This window comes from Trachemys scripta, chromosome 4, assembly GCF_013100865.1.
Source record: "Trachemys scripta elegans isolate TJP31775 chromosome 4, CAS_Tse_1.0, whole genome shotgun sequence".
In the NCBI taxonomy this organism is placed as follows: domain Eukaryota; kingdom Metazoa; phylum Chordata; order Testudines; family Emydidae; genus Trachemys; species Trachemys scripta.
The window spans coordinates 139,006,508-139,027,493 of NC_048301.1; the positions used below are offsets into that span (position 1 = coordinate 139,006,508).

The following is a 20,986-nucleotide window of genomic DNA, read 5'->3' on the forward strand; positions in this document are numbered from 1 at the left end:
GACAGAGCCAGAGATGTGGCTTCCACCATCATCTTTATTAGTGAGCAGAGTGTTCACACAGGGTGGGGACAAGCCCCATGTGGAGTCAGCTGCACAGGTCCCCAAAGACAGCACCACCCCCAGAGCCAGCACAGCTGGGGGGGGGGTTGTCATGCTGTGGTGGAGAGGGAGAACTCAGTGGGAGGAGACGTGAGGCTCAGGCCAGGGGCCTGTGATGCCCACACAGGGGGAGGGGGCTCAGTGGCAGGAGCTGGGGGCGCCCTGCTGAGCTGGGAACTCTGTATAGGCTGGGATGGGGGGGAGGAGGAGGGCGCTTCATGGGAAGAGCTGTGAAGGCCGTACTGGGCGTGAGGGGGGTGGCTCCATGGAGGCCACACCAGGGTTGAGGGGCCTCAGTCGTCAGAGCCATCGGGGCTGCCATGGCTGGGGGACTCGAGAGGGCGGCTCAGAAACACCTCCTCATAGGAGCAGGGGGAAGTGAAGGCCTGGGCAGGGGTCAGCCCCAGTGCCCGCCCCCCAGCTCCGCCCCCTCCGCGGTCCCGTTCCTCCTCCTCCTGGGCGCGGCGGCGGAAGGACTGGAAGTCGGTGGCTGCGCAGTTGTCGGGCAGCCCCTGGGGCACCTGCCCATCCCCGGGACGACACACCTCGAAGCGCACCCAGCGGTAGGCCCCGCATTTGCGGGCCCCGGGGCAGCTCTGGATGAGGTTGTGCACGGCCGGGTGCGAGAAGCCGAAGAAATCAGCCCCGGCTGCCTCCAGCTCAGGGTAGGGCCGCCCCCGGGCAGCACTGATGGCCGCCAGCAGCTGGGCATGGCAGGTGTCAGCTGTGGTGCCCGCCAGGGCACTGCCCGGCTCATCCTCAGGCACAATCTCAAAGCGGGGGCCCACTCCGCCGTCTTTGATCTGGCAGGTGTAGAGGCAGCGCTGGTCGGGGCGCCGCATGCTGGCGTAGACCCGGGTGCTGCAGAAACCCACTGGGTAGATGGCTCCCTCATCGTGGAAGCCTGCCCGGTCGGCCACGATCTCACCCAGGCTGTAGACCGTCAGCCCACCCAGCGCGATGGGGAAAACCGGCCGACCCGAGGGGTCCAGCGGCACTGGCTGCACCAGCCGCCGCACCCCCCTGTCTGGTGCTGCCCGCCGCTTGGCGGCACGCCCATTCTCCTTGCCCTTCTTGGGCCGCTTCCCTGCAGGCGCTGGCTCATCTGGGCCAGGGGTCGGTGCCACGCCGTACCCTGCTGAGATGCCCCCCAATGGCACCGCCGGGCTCTCCTCCTCGGCTGACAGTGCCTGCAGCTGCAGCAGCTTGGTGAAGAGGAATCGACGCTCCTCTCTCGCCCGCAGGAATTTCTCCTCCAGCCGGGCAATCTCATCGCACAGTGCTGCATTCTCGAACACCATGGCCTTGGCCGCCCGGCGCAACCGGCTGTACTTCAGCCGGTACTTCTCATTCTGGCTCTTCCTTGACACCTTCTTCATCCTCAGCTCACCCCGCCTGGAGGGATAGCCACCTTCAGACCTGCTGGATCAGAGAGCCCGGGCACCATCACCTCTCTGGGCACACACAGACACACACATTCATAGATTCACTCTCACATGGACACTCACACAAAGATCGCCGTTTCCCATCCATTCCCAGAGCTCCCTCCATTAGCTCTGTCCCTGCAAAGGCGGCTGGACTCTGCAGAACAGCGCATTTCATAAACGCTAAGGCCAGAAGAAAGGCCCATTTTGCCCCTCCATCCCAGCCCCCCCTAACAATTCCTGCATCCCGGCTGACTTACTGACGTTGCGATTTCAGATGTTTATTGCTTTGTATGATCTGTGCTCTCTTATGCACTATATGATTAAGTAAAAGAACATTTAAGGTATTAGGCTTGGTGCAAAGTGTCTCTCTATGAGTGGCATCAGTATAATGACATCTGTATAATTACAGAGCTACACCAGTAAATTTTGTTGTGTAGACAAGCCCTTAGTCTCTCGCTCCAAGGCAGGTTTTCCAGATCTCAAATTGTCCTTGTAGCTCTTCTTTGAGCCCTTAGCAACTTGGCAACATCCTGGTTGAAGTGTGCACACCAGAACTGGATAGAGTCCGCACTAACAGTCTTACTAATGCCATATACAGAGGTAACCCCCCCTCCCTGCTTCTCCTTGTACTCCTCTACTCGGACAGCCAGGGACTGCGATATTCCCTCCCACTAGCAGCTCATGTTCAGCAGGTTTCCACCATGACCCCTAAGCCCTTCCCAGCGCTTCTCCTTTCCAGGATACAGCCCCTCATCTATTAAGTGTCGGCTACCTCCTCTGTCCTAGATGTGTAGCCATGCACGTGGCTGTGTTAAGACACACACTCAATAGGCTGCTCTGGGTGGCTCTGTATAACCGACCTGCCCTTAGCGCTATTTACCGAATCGCTGGGGGAGACCGTCTGGCCTAGATGATGCAGGAGGGTGGACTGGATGGACTCAGTGGCCTTGAGCATCTGTGACAGGGGTTGGCAACCTTTCAGCAGTGGTGTGCCGAGTCTTCATTTATTCACTCTAATATAAGGGTTCGTGTGCCAGTCATACATTTTAATGTTTTTAAAAGGTCTCTTTCTATAAGTCTATAATATAGAACTAAACTATTGTTGTATGTAAAGTAAATAAGGTTTTTAAAAGGTTTAAGAAGCTTCATTTAAATTTAAATTAAAATGCAGAGCCCCCCGGACTGGTGGCCAGGACCCGGGCAGTGTGAGTGCCACTGAAAATCAGCTTGCGTGCCGCCTTTGGCACGAGTGTCATAGGTTGCCTACCCCGATCTATGAAGAAGGTATGTGGCTGGGCCCCTTCACTCACAAGCCACTACTGCTGCTGTCTGATTGGCTCTGAGCAGGGGACTGGCTGGCTCAGGGGTGTGGGAGAATATTGGACATGGGGTCTGGGGGGGGGGGGAGGCGGGTCCTGGCTGGCTCAGGGGTGTGGGAGAATATTGGACATGGGGTCTGGGGGGGGGGGGCGGCTCCTGGCTGGCTCAGGGATGTGGGGAATGGGACACGGGGCCTTTCCCTTGGGGCGGGGGGGGATCTCTGATCCAGCCCCATGGTGACTAGCTGGCTCGGGGGTACCGCTACTATAGTTGGTCTGGGGGACCCTGCAGGGCTCAGGGCACAACCCCCACCCCCAGCCCGTGATGCCCCGGAGCTGGCTGAGTGGGGGTATCTCTCTCTGCCCCCCCCCCCCCCCCGCTCCGATCCCCACCTCGCTCTGCCACTTCCTCCAAGCAGCGATTTCCTGCCTCTGCTGCTGTCTCCCTCCCGCCCCGGGGCCGCCTCTCGCCGCGACTCTGGGTCTCCCCGGCGCCCCCACTCACCGCCGGGCCGGGCCGGGCCGGGCCGATTCCCCCGGGGCCGCGCTGCAGAGGGGACCGATCCTTGTGCACGCCCGGGCCGGGAGCCAGCTCAGGAGCGGGGCCCCAGGTGCCTGGGGGCTGGCACAGGAAGGTCCCTCTGCTATTCCGGTCCCTCCCAGCCCTGCCTGCGCTGTGAATGGAGGATTTGGTTTTTAACCCCTTTTTCCCGGACTCGAGAGGGTCAGGATGGTGCAGGTGCAGGGTTAGGGTCGTGCGGATTAGAGGTGCAGTTGGGGATAGGCGGGTTAGGTTTTGGGTTGGGTGATGCAGATGAGGGAGCTGGGTTTAGCATTGTGCAGAATAGGTTTGGAAAAAGAAGAACAGGAGTACTTGTGGCACCTTAGAGACTAACAAATTTATTAGAGCATATGCATATGCATCCGAAGAAGTGGGCTGTAGTCCACGAAAGCTTATGCTCTAATAAATTTGTTAGTCTCTAAGGTGCCACAAGTACTCCTGTTCTTCTTTTTGCGGATACAGACTAACACGGCTGTTACTCTGAAATAGGTTTGGCGTTAGATCTGAGCAGAGAACGGATGGGTTCAGGTTCTGCAGGTTAGGTTTGTGGTTAGGGCTGTATAGATTATGGGTGGAGTTGTGCACCTGAGGGTTTGGGTTCTGCATGTTCGCCTAGTTACCCGGTTTTTATTCCATTTAACCCCTTCTACGTTGCTTTTGCCTTGAGCTCGGTTTTTAATCAGAACACGGTGCTGCACCCAGTCAAAGACCCTGTAGAAGTCAAGTCTATTATATCCACACAATCAGCTAAAACGGCCAGCTTGTTTTAAAATTATAGCAAGTTTGTGGAGATGGTCAAAATATAAATTAAAAAAAATAGTTCCGTTCAGAAGAAATTTTGAAGTTGTTTTCATTCCAAAGTTTCAAGAGATGTTTTTCATTTTTCATAAAATTAATCAAAACATTGTAAACATAGTTATAGACATGTTTCATTTACAGTAAACAAGTTTCTAATATTTCAATATGTCATCTATAGCATTATATTTTTGATAAAACATTCAATTAAGAAGTGTCACAATGTTCTGTAAAAAAAATGACACGCAAAATATCAAATTTTTAGTGTGCGAAAGATTTCGTTTTTGGAAAAAAGGCCATTTTCCAGCAACATTTTCTGTGAAAAATGTTGATCCTAGTAAACTGTCATTCAAAAAACCCGTTCTTCTGGAGAACGCCATGTAGTAGAGCAGTGGTCTCCGAATTTTTTTGATCGCGCAGTCCTATCAGTAAAAAAATGTTGAGCATGCACCCCCTGTCGCACCAGCTCTACCATTTTTGACAAAGCAAAAAAAAAAAAAAGCCACTCGGACTCCCGCCCGAACTGCCGAAGCATAGGATTTTATGTTTTCTTTCAGGTCATTACTAAAAATGTTCAATAGGGTAGGGCCAAAAACTGATCCCTGCAGGACCCCCCCTAATAATACACCCATTCAGTGATGATTCTTCACTTACTATTACCTTTTAACACCTATCAGTGAGTCAGCTTTTAATTCATTTAATATGTGCCATGTTAGTTTTATATCTTTCTAGTTTTTTAATCAAACTGTCATGTGGTACCAAGTCAAATGCCTTACAGATGTCCAAGTATATTACGTCAACACTACTACCTTTGTCAATCAAACTTGTAATCTCATCAAAAAATGATATCAAGTTAGTTTGACAGGATTTATTTTCCATAAACCCATGTTAATTGGCACTAATTATATTACACTCTTTTAATTCTTTATTAATTGAGTCCTGTATCAGGTTCTCTATTATCTTGCCTAGGATCAGTGTCAGACTGACAGTCCCATATGTATTATCCAGTCATCTCATTTATCCTTTTTAAATATTGGCACAACATTAGCTTTGTTCCGGTCTTCTGGAACTTTCCCAGTGTTCCAAGACCTACTGAAAATCACCATTAATGGTCCAGCAAGTTCCTCAGCCAGCTCTTTAAAAACTTCTGGATGCAAGTTATATATTTAAAAATGTCTGACCTTGGTAGTTACGGTTTAACATCTTTCTGAGATACTAGTGGAATGGAATGTCATCATGTGATATGACAACATCATTTATTTTTTCCCCAAATACACAACAGAAATATTTGTTGAACATTTCTGCATTATTATTGACAATTCTACCATTTCCATCTAGTTATGGACCAAGACCATTGTCAGGATGCTTTTTGTTCCTAATATACTTTAAAAACTCCTTCTTATAGTCCTTAACTCTGCTGGCCATAGGTTTTTTCCTTGCATCCCTTTCCTTCTCTAATCAATTTTCTACAATTCCTAGCTTCTGATTTATATTCACCAGCTTCCCCTTTCTTCCATTTGTTATATACAGGGGAGTCGCATCTTACGTGGGGGTTAGGTTCTGAAGTCAGCACGTAAAGCAAAAATCGCGTATAGTCAAACGCTCATTGAGTGGAATGGCAGGCGGAATCGCCCGCACTACAGGTACAATATTTAAATTGTTATTTTTCTCTTTTTTTGTTTTGCAGAGCGCGTATAGTTAAAATCGCGTAAGTTAAATGCACCTATGATGCGACTCCACTGTACTTTTTTTTTCTATTTTCTACAGTTGCCTTCACTTCCCCTCTGAACCAGATCAGTGGCCTTCTTCCTCAATTGTGGAACTCTGGCTTTTTAGGCATCTAATAAAGTGTTCTTAAACAATTTCCAATTATCAATCATATTTTTCTGATTCAATTCTTCCTCCCAATTGATTTGGTTCAAAATTGTTCTCAGCTTTATGAAATTGGCTCTTTTAAAGAACCAAGTATATATATCACTGGTCTGGACTTTATTCTGTTTGCACTGTATAAATCTGATCAAGTAATGATCACTTGTATCTAAGTTCCTATTAATTTTTAGTTCTGTGATTATTTCCTCTTTATCAATCAAGATGAGGTCTAATATACATTCCCCCATGTTGGATGCAACACTTTTTGAATTAGGACATTATCTATAACGTTTAGAAATTCCAAGGATATTTTAATACTGGCAGCATGAGACCTTCAGCGTACGTCACTCAAATTGAAATCCCCCAGGATCACGCAGCTTTTTTATCTACGCGTATAAGGAGCTGGTTTCCCTGTTCCCTAGTGTGATTTGGTGGTCTGTAGCAGACACCAACTAATATCCCATCTTGTTCTTTATCTCTTAGGACATTGAGTCATAAGCATTCGAGATAATTTTCTTCCATGCCATGTTCTGTGCCATTAGGCGGTCACTCTCTCTTTCTCTCCCCCATGCATGTTCTGTGCTGGCAGGTGGACGCTCTCTCCCACGCATGGACTGTGCCTTCAGGTGGGCCCCCTCTACACCTGCCATCAGGTGGTCTCTCCCACTGTGTGCTGCCGCCGCTGATGTGCCAGGAGGTTGCCGTTGCGGGTGAATCCCCTCCCACACTGGGCACAGTGGTAGGGCCGCTCCCCGGTATGGACCCTGCGGTGGGCCAGGAGGTTGGAGCTGAGGCTGAAGCTCTGGCCACATTGGTGGCAGTGATAGGGTCGCTCCCCAGTGTGGGTGCGCTGGTGGGTCAGCAGCTCGGCGCTCTGCCCAAAGCTCTTGGGGCACTGGGCGCACAGGTAGGGCCGCTCCCCGGTGTGGGTCCTGCAGTGGCTGATGAGGTCGGAGCGCCGGCTGAAGCGCCTCCCACACTCCCCGCACGGGTAGGGCCGCTCCCCGGTGTGGCTGCGTTGATGCGCCAGGAGATTGGAGCGGCGGCCGAACCTCTTGCCACACTGGGCACAGCGGTAAGGCCGCTCCTCAGAGTGGCTGCGCTGGTGGACCAGCAAGTCTGAGCTGCGACCAAATCCTTTGCCGCACTCAGCACAGCTGTAGGGCCGGTCATTTGTGTGCAGGCTGCGGCGGTGCGTGGCCAGGGTGGAGCCCAGGCTGAAGCACTGCCCACAGTCGGCACAGGTGTAGGGGCGTTCCCCTGTGTGCAGCCGCCGGTGCTTGGCAAGGGTGGAGCTGTGGCTGAAGCACTGCCCGCATTCCCCACACTGGTAGGGGCGCTCCCCTGTGTGCGTGCGCTGGTGGGTCAGCAGGTTGGAACTGCGACCAAAGCTCTTCCCACACTCAGGGCACTCGTAGGGGCGCTCCCCAGTGTGGACTCGCCAGTGCCGGGCCAGCCCTGAGCTGACACTGAAGCCCTTTCCACACTGGTGGCAGCGGTGGGGTTTTTCGCCTGTGTGAATTCTCTGGTGGGTAATGAGGTCTGAATTCTGGGTGAAGCCCTTCCCGCAGTCAGAACATTTGTAGGGACTCTGCCCTGTGTGGACCCGCTGGTGCTGAAGGAGGTGGGAGCTCCAGCTGAACGCCTTCCCGCAGTCAGGGCAGCAATGGGGTTTTTGCCGCAGCTGGGTTCTTTCCTGGGCCCTATGTTCTGAGCTCCCACTGGGGCCTCTCCCTGGCTCAGCCCATGTGGCTGGATCCTCCCCTTGCTGGGTGCCATCCTGGACATTTAAACTTCCCCTGACAGCATCAGGATCGCCGTCTGCCTGCTCTTCCAACCCACTGCGATGCTCACGAGCGTCTCCCTGCCCAGGACTCTGGTGTTCATCAGCTTCAGAGATTCCTGAGGCGGTCCCATCAGGATCCATTGTCTCATCACCTCCCTGCTGCCGATTCCTCCTCGTCCTCGCTCTTAAATCTCAGCTCCTGCTGGGATGAGAAAGAATCTGGATGTGAGTCAATCCCTCCGCTGGGCAATGGTGGGGGACACAAAGGAGATCCTCGGAATGGGGAATGGCCAAGGCGGTGAAATGAATCATTGTTGGATCGGTCAAATAATCTCCTGCTGGAAACCCCTCAAGTGGCCAGGGGCAGGGGAGAGAGGACGACCACGCCCCCTCCAAACACCCAGGGGAAAGGCAGCTGAGCGGGGGGGGGCAGCTGCCAGACTTCCAGTGATGCCTGGTACAGTCCCAGCCTGGCTGAGATGGGGGCAGAGCTGGGGAAGTTCACGGCAGCGCTGTGGGATCCCAGCTGTTTCACGGCACTCACAAATACTTTGAGCTGGTTTCATTTTTTTGTACCTCTCCTCTGTGCTGCTGTCTCTGGGGAAATAGATATCTAGGCCTGAAAGCTCATTGTACCCTTCCAGCCTGGCCTCCTATCTCCCCCAGCCATTCCTGCCTCTGGCCCAGTGACTCCTGACTTTGAGAAAGAGATGCCGCATCTCCGTCTTAACAGACTTCCAGTGATGGAGAATCCACCCCGTGCCCAGACCCTAGAAATCCAGGACACGTAGCTCTTCCCTTCCCTCTGTCTGGGGAACCACGTCAGATTTGCTGTTGGGAATCCTGCTCAGCGTGAGGGAAAGAATCAAGGTGAGTTCAGGGCTTGTTCGGTGTTTCAGGGAATGTGCCAGGGACATGGAATCAAACATGGGGAGCTAGAGGCCGGCTGGGGCTGGGTACGCGCCCTGTGGGAGGTATTGGGCGAAATTCTCTGGCTTGAGTTAGGCAGGAGACCTGACAGCCTGGGCACAATGGGTCCTGTTGGCCTTGAAATCTATGAAATCTGTGCTGTTCTGCAGACCCCAACAGTCTGTCCAACGGATGGAGCTAATGGAGGGAGCCCTGGGAATGGCAGGAAACTATCATCTCTGCCTGTGTGAGTGTGGGTGGGGGAGCGCCTGAGGGCGTCTGTATAAGTTTGTATGTCAGACAGTGCACGTGTATGACTCGTGCGTCTGCGTGAATGTGTCAGCGTACGTATGTGTGCGTGAGCATGTGTGCGTCACAGTGCATGTGAGTGTGCTAAGGTCCATCAGCGTCTTGGCCCGTGTCGATGTTACAGCAGAGAGTGGGTCAGAACGTGTCTGCATGTCAGCGTGAGTGTGTGTATGTGTCCTTGTGTGAGCGTGTCTGTGCGGAGTGTCAGCGTGTGCATGTGTGTCAGGGGTGGCGAAATGCCAGGGGAGATGGTGGTAGCAGATTCCCTCTCTCCACTTCTCCACTTCACCTTAAAGACTAACAGATCTGTTAGTCTTTAAGGTGCCACCAGACTCCTTGTTGTTTTTGTAGATACAGACTAATACGGCTACCCCCTGATACCTCTCTCCACTTGTTTCTCCCCTTTCAGTCTCTCTCTCCCTGCCCCTCTCCAGGGCCATGAGCTCTGCCTCCCTCGGGCAGCCGGGCAGCCGCTCTGGGGTCTCACAGAGTCAGGCACTCTGCACAGAGCCCCATCCCCGGCTCTCTCTATCACCTGGTCTCAGGAGCTAATGTTGGCAGAGCCCTGGGGGCTAGGTTCAGCCAGAGACGGTCCCTACCGCAGCTGGGAAGCTGGGCATCAGATCCCATTAGGGAACAGCAGCCAATCGTCAGCCCAGCTCCAGTCCGGATGCAGCAGCAGCAGCCTCTGTTCCGGAAGCTCACTCAGCCCTGGTAAACTGAGCAGAGAGCAGACTCCTGTCCCTTGGCCATAACCAGGGCCCTCTAGTGGCTGCAGCCACTGGATCCTTTCCAGACACAGGGCACAGTCAGATCTAACACTGGAATAAATTGCCTAGGGAGGTTGTGGAATCTCCATCTCTGGAGATATTTAAGAGTAGGTTAGATAAATGTCTATCAGGGATGGTCTAGACAGTATTTGGTCCTGCCATGCGGGCAGGGGACTGGACTCGACCTCTCAAGGTCCCTTCCAGTCCTAGAATCTATGAATCTATGAATCTAGCCAGAACCCTTCCCTTCTTCCTAACACCAGGGGCAGAGCCCGAGGGAGCAAAGGCTTAGAAAACAGGCGTTACAGTGATAGACTCAAGGAACTTGATCTATTTCATGTAACAAAGAGAAAATGGAGGGGTGACTTGATCCTAGGGTGACCAGATAGCAAGTGTGGAAAATCGGGATGGGTAGGGTGACCAGATGAGAGAAAGAAAATATCGGGACACATGGGGGTAAGGGGAGGAGGGGGGTGCCCACCGGCAGAACAACAACAACAAAAAAACCCGGCACTGCCGGCCGATATCGGGACAAATTGACAAACCCCGAAATATCGGGACGTCTGGTCATCCTAGGGACGGGGGTGGGGGGGTAATAGGTGCCTATATAAGAAAAAGCCCCAAATATTGGGACTGTCCCTAAAAAATCAGGACATCTGCTCACCCTACTTGATCCCAATCTAGATTTGTACCTACAGGGGGAACAAACAAAGGGCTCTTCAATCTAGCAGAGGAAGGTATAACATGATCCAACGGGACAAATTCAGACTGGAGATAAAGTGAACGTTTTTAACAGGGAAAATAATTAACCACTGGAACAACTCACCCAGGGTTGCAGTGGATTCTCTATCACTGACCATTTTTAAATCAAGACGGGATGTTTGTTCTACAAGCTCTGCTCTAGGAATGATTTGGGGCAGGTCTCTGGCCTGTGCTCTACAGGAGGTCTGACGAGATGACCACAATGGTCCCGTCTGGACTTGGAATCTATGAATTGAAGACCTCGTCTACATTAGAAAGTTGTCCGGCTTTAACACCGCTGGTATAGCTAACGTGGTACCATTTCCTCCCCCCGAGTGTGGATGCAGTGATATCAGTATAAAGATGCTAATAGCCGTATAGCTGTTCCAATCATAGAATCATAAAACTGGAAGGGACCTTGAGAGTTCATCAAGTCCAGTCCAATACAGGAAGACGAATGACTATACTGGTAAACACCCCATTTATACCAGTGTAGCTGCATCCACACTGGAGTTTTTACCTGTATGCCTATTTCAGAAAAAAAAAAAATCACATCTCTAACCAAAGTAGTTATACTGGTAAAATTTTTAAGTGTAGACCAGGTCTTAGGTATTTATCTGGACCCCATCACCAGAGGTGGATTAAGATTTATTGGGGCCCCTGGGCACAAGGAACATTGGGGTCCCCAACATCCCCCCTGCCATAGGGCCCCACACCCTGCTCCTCCCCTTCCCCCAAGGCTCTGCCCCCTGGCCTGGCCAGAAGCCAGGGCTAGGATAAGGGCTACCCAGGAAGCCTGGGGCACTGTGGGGAGCCCTGGACCCTCTATCTGTCCTGGGCAATGCATCCTGGGGGACAGGGACACAGGCTAGGGCTGCTCTTGCTTCTTGGGCACACCGGTCTCCCACCCAGGGCAGGTGGAGGGCACGGTCTCCCCACAGCTGCCTGGGCTCCCTGGGTGACTTTTACCACAGCCTAGGAGGGCATGGAGGAACATTTGGGTAATTGTGAGTGCAGTGGGGCCCAGGTCAGCCCGCATGGGGGTGGGGTGGGGAAGGAAGGAATTCCACTCATCCTTGCTCTGCCCCCAGGTCTTCTCTGGCCCCACTCCAGCCGTGCCCCCAGCCCCAGCCTCACCTCCAGCATCACTCCCAGCCACGGCCCCACTTCTGACCCCTGACCACAGCCCCTGGCGCCTGCAACCCCCAGCTCCCACACCCAGCTCAGGCCCCAGCTCCCGGGGGGCGGGGGCTAGGTAAAGGGGGGCTGTCAAAGCTGCTTCCCCACTCTGAACTTTAGGGTACAAATGTGGGGGCCTGCATGAAAACTTCTAAGCTTAACTACCAGCTTAGATCTGGTCCGCTGCCACCATTCCCACGTGGATTCCCTTCCCTGGGAAGCCTTGAGAAACTCTTCACCAATTCCCTGGTGAATACAGATCCAACCCCCTTGGACCTAAAAACAAGGAAAAAATCAATCAGGTTCTTAAAAAGAAGACTTTTAATTAAAGAAAAAAGGTAAAAATCATCTCTGTAAAATCAGTATGGAAAATAACTTTACAGGGTAATCAAACTTAAAGAGCTCAGAGGACCCCCCTCTAGCCTCAGGTTCAAAGTACAGCAAACCGAGATAAACACTCTAGTAAAAGGTACATTTACAAGTTGAGAAAACAAAGATAAAAACTAACACGCCTTGCCTGGCTGTTTACTTACAAGTTTGAAATATGAGAGACTTGTTCAGAAAGATTTGGAGAACCTGGATTGATCTGGTCCCTCTCAGTCCCAAGAGCGAACGACTTCCCAAACAAAGAGCACAACAAAAGCCTCCCCCCCCCCGCAAGATCTGAAAGTATCTTGTCCCCTTATTGGTCCTTTGGGTCAGATGCCAGCCAGGTTACCTGAGCTTCTTAACCCTTTACAGGTAAAAGGATTTTGGAGTCTCTGGCCAGGAGGGATTTTATAATACTGTACACAGGAGAGCTGTTACCCTTCCCTTTATAGTTATGACAGGGGCACAACCGAAAAAGTTTGCGGACCCCTGCTAGAGTAACCATACCTACCGTTTTGGCCCTGGATGTCCCAACTTTTTTGGCAAAACTGGATTTGTCCCATTTGCTCTTGTCAACTGATCACCAGGTGGCAAGAGCAATACAGCACAAATGATGCACTTTTGCCAAAATGGGGCTTGGGGTGGGGGTGCGGGGGAGCAGTGGGGCTCGGGGGTGGCAAGAGGCAGGGCTCAGGCCAGCCCTGCATAGGGCAGGAGGGGGTTTGGGCAAGTGCCTCAGGCTGGCTACACATGGGAAGAGAGAGGGGGCTCAGGCTGGCTCCATGCAGGGGGCGAGGGAGGGGAAATATACTCATTCACTCTCTACACAGGTTCCCGCCATCTTCCAGCCTGGCTGGGGGCGGGGCCTCAGGGGGAAGAGGAGGTGCAGGGCAGAGGAGCAGGGCTGGGAGAGAGAGAAAGGAGCAGCAGGGGGCGGGGCCAGAGTGCCAGTGCACCTGTGGGACCTATATGGTAATCCGCCACTGCCCATCATCATAATATCCTACTAATCTTTAAAGTCTTTACAACACCCTTGTGAGGCAGAGCAGGGCCATTAACCCATTGCTCAGGTGGGAAACTGAGACACAGAGGGCCAGATTTTTAAAGGTATTTAGGCATCGATTTTCTAAATCATCTGGGTGCCTACAACTCATTGATTTCATATGTTTAATGTGTAATGAAACAGGTGCTTGGGCACAACCCCGGCACAAATTTAGCTCTGGGTGGGTGGCAGGAGAGCGCCGGCTACTGGCCAGGCATGCTGCCGTCAGCAGCAGTGTGGAAGTCAGGGTGGCATGGCATGGTGGATTGCCAACCTTACTTTTGCGCTGCTGCTGGTGACAGCGCTGCCTTCGCTGGGCGGCCAGAGAGCGTCACCAGCTGGCCAGGCACTCAGTTCTGAAGGCAGAAGCAAGAATGGAATAAAAAAGCCCAAATAAGTGATCTTCAGATAAAACAAGACCAGAAAACCACAACCCATAACTTTCCAAAAATTAAAGTGGGAAATAAGCCCCCTTCTGCTTATAAAACGGACTTGCACACTACTGTGCCTTTTTTTTCCGTTGCTTTCTTATGCCAAAGAACTTCCTTTGTATTTGTTAAACCAGGAAATGAATCAGAAAGTTTGGGAGCCCAGGACCCCGGTCTACCTTACATTGTCATTTGTCCAGCTCTCCAGGAAGTTCAGACTGTTTTTCTGAACAAATCATGCCAGCAAAAAATCATGAGATTGACTTACAATCATGAGACTTTAAAAAACAAATAACTGTGGGATTGTGTTTATTTGCCTTCTGTGATGGCGTCTTTAGGATGCAGGTTTTCAAGCTTTTCTTTGCAACCCTGAAGGGTAAAAACTTGCTTTCTTCTTTAATGAAAGCTGAGAAATTTGTCCAGCAGAATCACAGAACTCTGGGAGCTTTAAGAAAAATGCCAAATATTGCAAGAGTCACAATTTAGTTTATCCAAGAGAAGACTAAGAGGTCATTTGATCATAGTCAACATAGACAGCTCTGTTAAGATCCAGCAGACAAAAGCAGAAAGCGAGCCAATGGCTGGGAGTGGATGCGAGACAAATTCAGACTAGTAAGGTTCAAGATGTTAATAGGAGGGGAAGGAACCATTGAAACATTTGCTGTGAACAGGGTGATTCTCTGAATAAACATGGAGTCTGTCAGCAAGACTGAATGTCTTTTTAAAACACGCTATAGGTCAAATAGAAACTATTGGACTGGATGCAGAAATTAGTGGATGAGACTCTCTGGCCTGGGTTACGGAGGAAGCTGTGTTGGACGGGCACAAGGCCAGAAAAGAGGCATCAGAACTAAGTGACGCCTGCAGACTGTTTTGTATGTTATACTTCGGAAGGAGAATTGCGAATTGGTTGGTTTATTCAGGGCTCTTTCTTAGTTGCTCATCCATATCAGAGGAACAGAAAAGGTGTTAAAATTTATCCACTCTTCAAATGGAAGAAACTTGCTTCATTCATCTTTCACTTTGGAGAAGTTGCCAGCTATCCCAATTTGATCATAAGTCTCACAATAGCTGGTGTTTTTATTAAAGCCCCAGGTGTTGGAGTCATGGAGGTAAAGCACTGGACTGGGTTCTATCCCAAACTCTGCCATTGGCCTGCTGGGTGACCTTGGGCAAGTCACTTCCCTGCCCCGTGCCTCAGTTTCCCTATCTGTAAAATGGGGATAATTATACTTCCTTCCTTTGTAAAGTGCTTTGAGATCTACTGATGAAAGTGCTCTACAAGAGCTACATATTATTATTAGCTTTTTCTTTTTTTATAAATACATTTCTAGCCCTCATGGCTATGGTGAAAAGTTTGAGGACATCTTTGAAAGCTTTAAAACCCAACAGGCAATTAGAAAGAACCCCAAATTCATTATGATGTTTAAAACACCTCATGATTAATCTCCGGTTTTTGAACACTAGGGAGTTGGTAGTACAGTGAATTTCCAAAGTGAAGTGAATTTCTAATCCATCAAGCTGAGCCTGGTTCTGATTTTGATTGATCAGAAAAATGTGCCCTGCGTTAAAGAGCGTAACAAAACCCCCTTCCCTGATCTCCCTAAGCAAGGCTGATTCTCATGGCTTTCAGAGAGAGCTAATAGCTGTACTTCAGAAAACTCAGATGTCTGTTCACAAGAAGCACTCACTCCAATTAGCCACCACACACCCCACCCAATGGCACAGGAAACCCACATTAAAGGAGTAACGGAAGACCAGCTAGGTTATCATATTGTTCATAAAAGCCAGCAGAAGATGGAGAAAGACTGGTATGAACTCAGATTGTTCTGGGGAAAGGAGCCATGAGAGGAGGTTTAAATTTTTAACAGTGAGGCTAATTAGTCACTGGAACAATTTAGAAGGGTCGTGGTGAATTCTCCATCACTGGCAATTTTCAAATCAGGACTGGATGTTTTTTCCTAAAAGATCTGCTCTAGGGATGATTTTGGGGAAGTTCTCTGGCCTGTATCACAAATGGTCCCTTCTGGTCTTGGAATTGAAGGCAGCTCAGGTTGGCAGGAGGGTGAGATGGAAGGTTCTAGAAATGGGAGGAAATGTTCAGAGTTATAATCAGCCCCAGTCGTTTTGATTGGATCGTGTTCCTGGGATGAGGCCGCTGCCCCCTTTTTGCATGTTGTTTGGGGTCGAGCAGCTGGAGATGTGGGCTGGAAGGAGCAAGCTTCAGCATTGTGGCTACTCCCCTATCTCCACCTTCACCTTGGGACCCTGGGATCCACCCTGAGACCATTGGGCCTTCATTGTCCTGACCCTGAGAGGTGCCCTGACCAGACCAGGCTGGAGAGTAGGAACATGACATTGCCACCTCCACTGGCTCTGGCTAAATCAATGGGTCTCAAACTTTTTTACTGGTGACCCCTTTCATATAGCAAGTCTCTGAGTGTGACCCCCCCTAATAAATTAAACACACTTTTTAATATATTTAACACCATTATAAATGCTGGAGACAAGCGGGGTTTGGGGTGGAGGTTGACAGCTCGTGACCCCTCATGTAATGACCTCGCAACCCCCTGAGGGGTCCCAACCCCCAGTTTGAGAACCCCTGGGCTAAATCCTGACCAACACTTGAGATGTGAGGGTGTGTCACCTTGTACCCTCTCTTCACTTCCCTTTCTGCCTTCTGTATAGTAAGAATCTGGATGAATCATCAAGAAAAACTTCACTCCACAAAGCTGTGAGCCTGACCAGATAAGCAGCTGAAAGCAACGCCTTAAACAGCCTGGTAACAGTATGTGTCCTATCAAATAGCTCAGAGCATAATGCTGGGCTTGTCTTTTTCCAGCCGTGAGGCTACAAGTGAGAGTCAGCACCAGAGACAGAAACTGCATTTTCTACCTTTTGACCTTTCTCTCAGAACAAGTTGGTCTTGTTTTGTATCAAAGGGAACAGGACTAGACTCCAGCAGCAGCAACAATCACTCCAGATTATTGAAACTGACACTTTTCTCCCCAAAAGGACAGTTAATACCATCAAATGCTGTGAAGTAGGGGTTTCCCCACAAGAAAACCCTTCTGTAAGAGAAAGGGGGTAAGGGATATTATTACAATGAAGGCCATACTCACTGCTTTCCATTTCAAATGCGTTAGCTTCATTCTTATGTATGTTTAATAAGAGCTTATCTTTTGGGAGGGTTTTTGGCAGAGGCAGTTGCCCTGGCAGCCACCAGCAATGACTTGACAAGAAACTGCAGGCCACACCCAAAGTTTAACATTAAAACAGTAAATAGAGGGTTTGCAACACAGACAACAACAACCCTGCTGGGCTTAAAAGGTTTGCCAGTCTAAAACCCTCTTAATGCAGATGCAATTTGCTGGTTTAGCTTATGCCAGTTCCCAAAGTGAAATAAGCTATAACAGTTAAAGTTTATGCCACTATAGCTGCATCCACAGTAGGGAATTTTCTAGCATAGAAATGTCACAAAAATCACTTTCAATCCGCATTATTATACTAGCAAAAATGTCTAGTGTAGGGTCCTAATTCACTTAGGGGACAGCTGCAGTGAAGTCAGAGGAGTGACCGCAGCTAGGGGGTGTGGAAGCAGAGAAAGAACTGACAGGAAGGGGATTGCAATACATGACAGTTCGTTAGCAAGAGTTAGGCTAACTGTAACCCTGATAACGCGAGATTTGTAGAAGCGAAGAATGTGTGAGGCGAGTGGGAAAGAACTGTGTGAGAAGTTGTTGCGACCTTGTGTCGATAATATGGAATGTAGACTAAGAGTCTACATTAGTGAGCAAAACAAGATATCAGAATGACCTATGTATAAACAAAATGCAACTGTTGCTCATTATTGTCTGTAACAAAAGGTATAAATGCTTGCTGTAATTGTTTACCTGTTGAGAGACCTGCTTAGCTCTCTCCCTCTGCGCAATTGTGAGAGTTAATAAAGCATCTGACTTGCTATACCTAAACAAATAGTGAGAACTCTGTTTTTCTCCGACAGGGGACATAAGTACTGTACATAAGAAAGGCCAATTTCTCAAACTGTGACACTCTTCTGACAACAAAAATTGCTACACAACCCTAGCGGGGGTGGGGGGGGGGGAGATCTAAGCCTGAGCTCGCCTGCCCCCAAAGGCGGGGCCAAAGCCCGAGCCCTGCCACCTAGCAGGGGGGCTGTAACCTGAGCCCTGCGACCCAGGGCTGAAATCCTAGGGCTTCCGCTTTGGCCCTGAGCAATGGGGCTCTTGGGCTTTGGCCTCAGGCGGTGGGGCTCAGGCTTCGGCTTCAGTCTCAGGCCCCAGCAAATCTAACACCAGCCCTGGTGACTCCAATAAAATGGGGTTGTGACCCACTTTGGGTTCCGCGTTCACAGTTTGAGAACCACTGGGTTAGCAGAAGCCAAATACCTCAGGTACATCATGGGCAGGGGCATAGTGAAACCCCAGCTGAACAAGTTATAGGTAATACAAAGTTGGCCTCAACTGCTCAGGAAGAAACTGGTCAGAATATTTCTGGGGATAGTGGGATATTATAGCATTTCATTCCCCACTTCACCACCCTTTGACAGATCTGATAAAGACCAGAGGCCCAGGCATGGTAAAATGGACCGGTGTAGCAGAAAATGGACCGGTGTGCACATCTGACAGCCCTCTGCAGTAAACCCAGTGCTAGTAGCTCCAAACGTTAGAAGGAGTTCAGACTATAAATGGATATCTCTGAAGTAGGGTGGGGAGCCATACTTCCTCAGCTGGGAGGAGAGGAAGAATACCCTGTCTTGTACCTCAGTAGAAAACACCTACCCAGAGAACAAAGGTACACTGTAGTGGAGAAGTAGTGCCTTGTGGTAAAATGGGCCATGGAAACCCCCTAATATTATCTGCTCGGACAGAGGTTTACCCTTGTTATGGCCCATGCTCACCTTAAGTGGATGCACCAAAACAAAGAAAAAAAAAAAAAAAAAAAAAAAAAAAAAAAAAAAAAAAGCAAGAGTAACAAGATAGCTCCTGTTGCTACAACCTTTCCACTACAAAGTGCTACACAGGGCAGGAATCTGGCCCAGCAATGCTGGGAGGATAAACTGTTTCTCACATAGCCCAACCACATAGTGCTGTGGCCGGAGGAGGTGCAGATAGGTGACAAATTCAGAGCTGGCAGCTAGAGTTGGTGAAGGGAGGTCTGTCAGTTCTAGAATGGTGAAGGCCCTTTTCCCTATGAACTGAAAAAAGATTACCTCAGGCTAATCAGAGACACCTGAGTCCAATTAAGGGGCCCTGGTGACAGTTAAACCTCCCCACCCCCTTCCAATGAGAGAGGGAGGGAGAGGGATGAGAGGAGACTGCAGCAAGGTTTGGGGAAGTAGAGAGAAAAAGTGTCTGCAAAGGAGGGACGGGGAGGGGTTGGTGACTAGAAGCCTCGTCTCTCTCTGAGCTGTGGCGCAAGTGAAGTATCTGTTCTTATCAGTTTAAGGCCTTGTCTCCAATTTACTGTGCTGAAACTTTCTTGCTCAGGGGTGTGAAAAAATTTCATAGGCCTACCCTGAGGCTTTGCCTTGTAAACATCATAAATATACCAAAGTTAAGAATTAGAAACCTCTGGAGTAGGACTGATTTACTCCAGTTACCTCCCTGCTGCCAGAAGGAGAAATGCTGAGGCTGACATGGGGAAAGAGTTGCTTTACCACTGTACATTGATTTAGTTTAGGGATTGCAACTGCTTTGGAGGATAGGGTCATAATTCAAAATGATCTGGACAAATTGGAGAAATGGTCTGAGGTAAACAGGATGAAGTTTAACAAGGACAAATGCAAAGTGCTCCACTTAGGAAGGAAAAATCAGTTTCACACATACAGAATGGGAAGAGATAGTCTAGGAAGGAGTATGGCAGAAAGGGATCTAGGGGTTATAGTGGACCACAAGCTAAATATGAGTCAACAGTGTGATGCTGTTGCAAAAAAAGCAAACATGATTCTGGGATGCATTAACAGGTGTGTTGTGAGCAAGACACGAGAAGTCATTCTTCCGCTCTACTCTGCGCTGGTTAGGCCTCAGCTGGAGTATTGTGTCCAGTTCTGGGCACCGCATTTCAAGAAAGATGTGGAGAAATTGGAGAGGGTCCAGAGAAGAGCAACAAGAATGATTAAAGGTCTTGAGAACATGACCTATGAAGGAAGTCTGAAAGAATTGGGTTTGTTTAGTTTGGAAAAGAGAAGACTGAGAGGGGACATGATAGCAGTTTTCAGGTATCTAAAAGGGTGTCATAAGGAGGAGGGAGAAAACTTGTTCACCTTAGGCCTTGGCTACATTTGGGAGTAGTTATGCCGCCAGCGCTGTGAGAGAGCTCTCGCAGCGCTGTATGTACTCTACCTCTCTGAGGGGAGTAGCTTGCAGAGCTGAAAGGGAGCGTGCAGCGCTGCATGCTCTGATTACACTGGTGCTTTACAGCGCTGTACTCGCTGCGCTCGGGGCGGGGAGGAGTGTGTTTTCACACCCCTGAGTGCAGCAAGTTGCAGCGTTGTACAGCACCAGTGTAGCCAAGGCCATAGCCTCTAAGGATAGAACAAGAAACAATGGGCTTAAACTGCAGCAAGGGAAGTTTAGGTTGGACATTAGGAAAAAGTTCCTAACTGTCAGGGTGGTTAAACACTGGAATAAATTGCCTAGGGAGGTTGTGAGATCTCCATCTCTGGAGATATTTAAGAGTAGGTTAGATAAATGTCTATCAGGGATGGTCTAGACAGTATTTGGTCCTGCCATGCGGGCAGGGGACTGGACTCGATGACCTCTCGAGGTCCCTTCCAGTCCTAGAATCTATGAATCTATAGTCGGTCTGATATGAAACTGTTAGGAAAGTAACAGAACGCTCAGTAACACCTCCTGGTAAGAAAGGGTGGAGTAGAGCTGGGTGAATATTTCATGTTTGGTTTGCTGGCTGTACCCAACACACAAATTCATGTCAACTTGAAATAAAAAAAAACACACCATTTTCAGTAAACCAAAAAGTAAAATAAATAATTCCTTTTGCATTGAATGAAACTTTGTTTGACCTAAAACAAAATGTTTCATTTCAGCTTTGAGTTTTTAAAAACATTATCTTTTTTTAAAAATGAAATGTAATTAAGTTGTATAACAAAAAGCTGCTTCATATAAAAAAAGTTGCAACATTTCATTTTGAACATATTGAAACAAATCACTTTCTTTTTTCTTTACCAACTGAAACAATTCAACGCCCATTTGCAAAATTTTCAATGGGCCTGAATCTGCCTTTTTTCAGTGGAAAAATCTTTCGGTGCAAACGGTTTGCCCAAATGTAGTCAGGAAGTGAGATGCAATTCCACCCTGCTTGCTAAGGCTGGAAAGTAACAGATCGAAAGGACACTTTTT

The 20,986-nt window shown here is 49.4% G+C and overlaps 2 protein-coding genes across 14 annotated transcripts; both read right to left on the bottom strand.

Moving 5' to 3' along the window:
• Positions 1-14: 14 nt before the first annotated feature.
• On the bottom strand, positions 15-3,585 carry TBRG1 (transforming growth factor beta regulator 1). Of its 9 annotated transcripts, XM_034768285.1 has the most exons (3): positions 3,357-3,585; positions 1,784-1,839; positions 15-1,521 (listed from the first exon to the last, which is right to left on the bottom strand). In XM_034768285.1, exon 3 carries the CDS (start codon positions 1,476-1,478, stop codon positions 393-395), a length of 1,086 nt encoding a protein of 361 aa, XP_034624176.1. In that variant the 5' UTR covers positions 1,479-1,521; positions 1,784-1,839; positions 3,357-3,585; the 3' UTR covers positions 15-392. The 9 variants fall into 9 exon arrangements, with proteins under 9 accessions (XP_034624176.1, XP_034624177.1, XP_034624170.1 ...); XM_034768286.1 differs by lacking the exon at positions 1,784-1,839 and having other exon boundaries at positions 3,351-3,520; XM_034768279.1 differs by lacking the exon at positions 1,784-1,839 and having other exon boundaries at positions 15-1,519; positions 3,362-3,489.
• Positions 3,586-5,953: 2,368 nt separating this feature from the next.
• Positions 5,954-9,789, bottom strand: LOC117876267 (zinc finger and SCAN domain-containing protein 2-like). Of its 5 annotated transcripts, none has more exons than XM_034768240.1 (2): positions 9,611-9,789; positions 5,954-8,056 (listed from the first exon to the last, which is right to left on the bottom strand). In XM_034768240.1, the coding sequence occupies exon 2, from the start codon at positions 7,996-7,998 to the stop codon at positions 6,721-6,723; it is 1,278 nt and encodes a 425-aa protein (XP_034624131.1). In that variant the 5' UTR covers positions 7,999-8,056; positions 9,611-9,789; the 3' UTR covers positions 5,954-6,720. The 5 variants fall into 5 exon arrangements, with proteins under 5 accessions (XP_034624131.1, XP_034624129.1, XP_034624132.1 ...); XM_034768238.1 differs by having other exon boundaries at positions 5,954-8,059; XM_034768241.1 differs by having other exon boundaries at positions 9,675-9,774.
• Between the last annotated feature and the right edge of the window lie 11,197 nt (positions 9,790-20,986).

Bases quoted from the DNA above. Each gene is read 5' to 3' on its own strand.
- TBRG1 (XM_034768285.1), bottom strand. From the start codon at position 1,478: ATGAAGAAGGTGTCAAGGAAGAGCCAGAATGAGAAGTACCGGCTGAAG.
- LOC117876267 (XM_034768240.1), bottom strand. From the start codon at position 7,998: ATGGATCCTGATGGGACCGCCTCAGGAATCTCTGAAGCTGATGAACAC.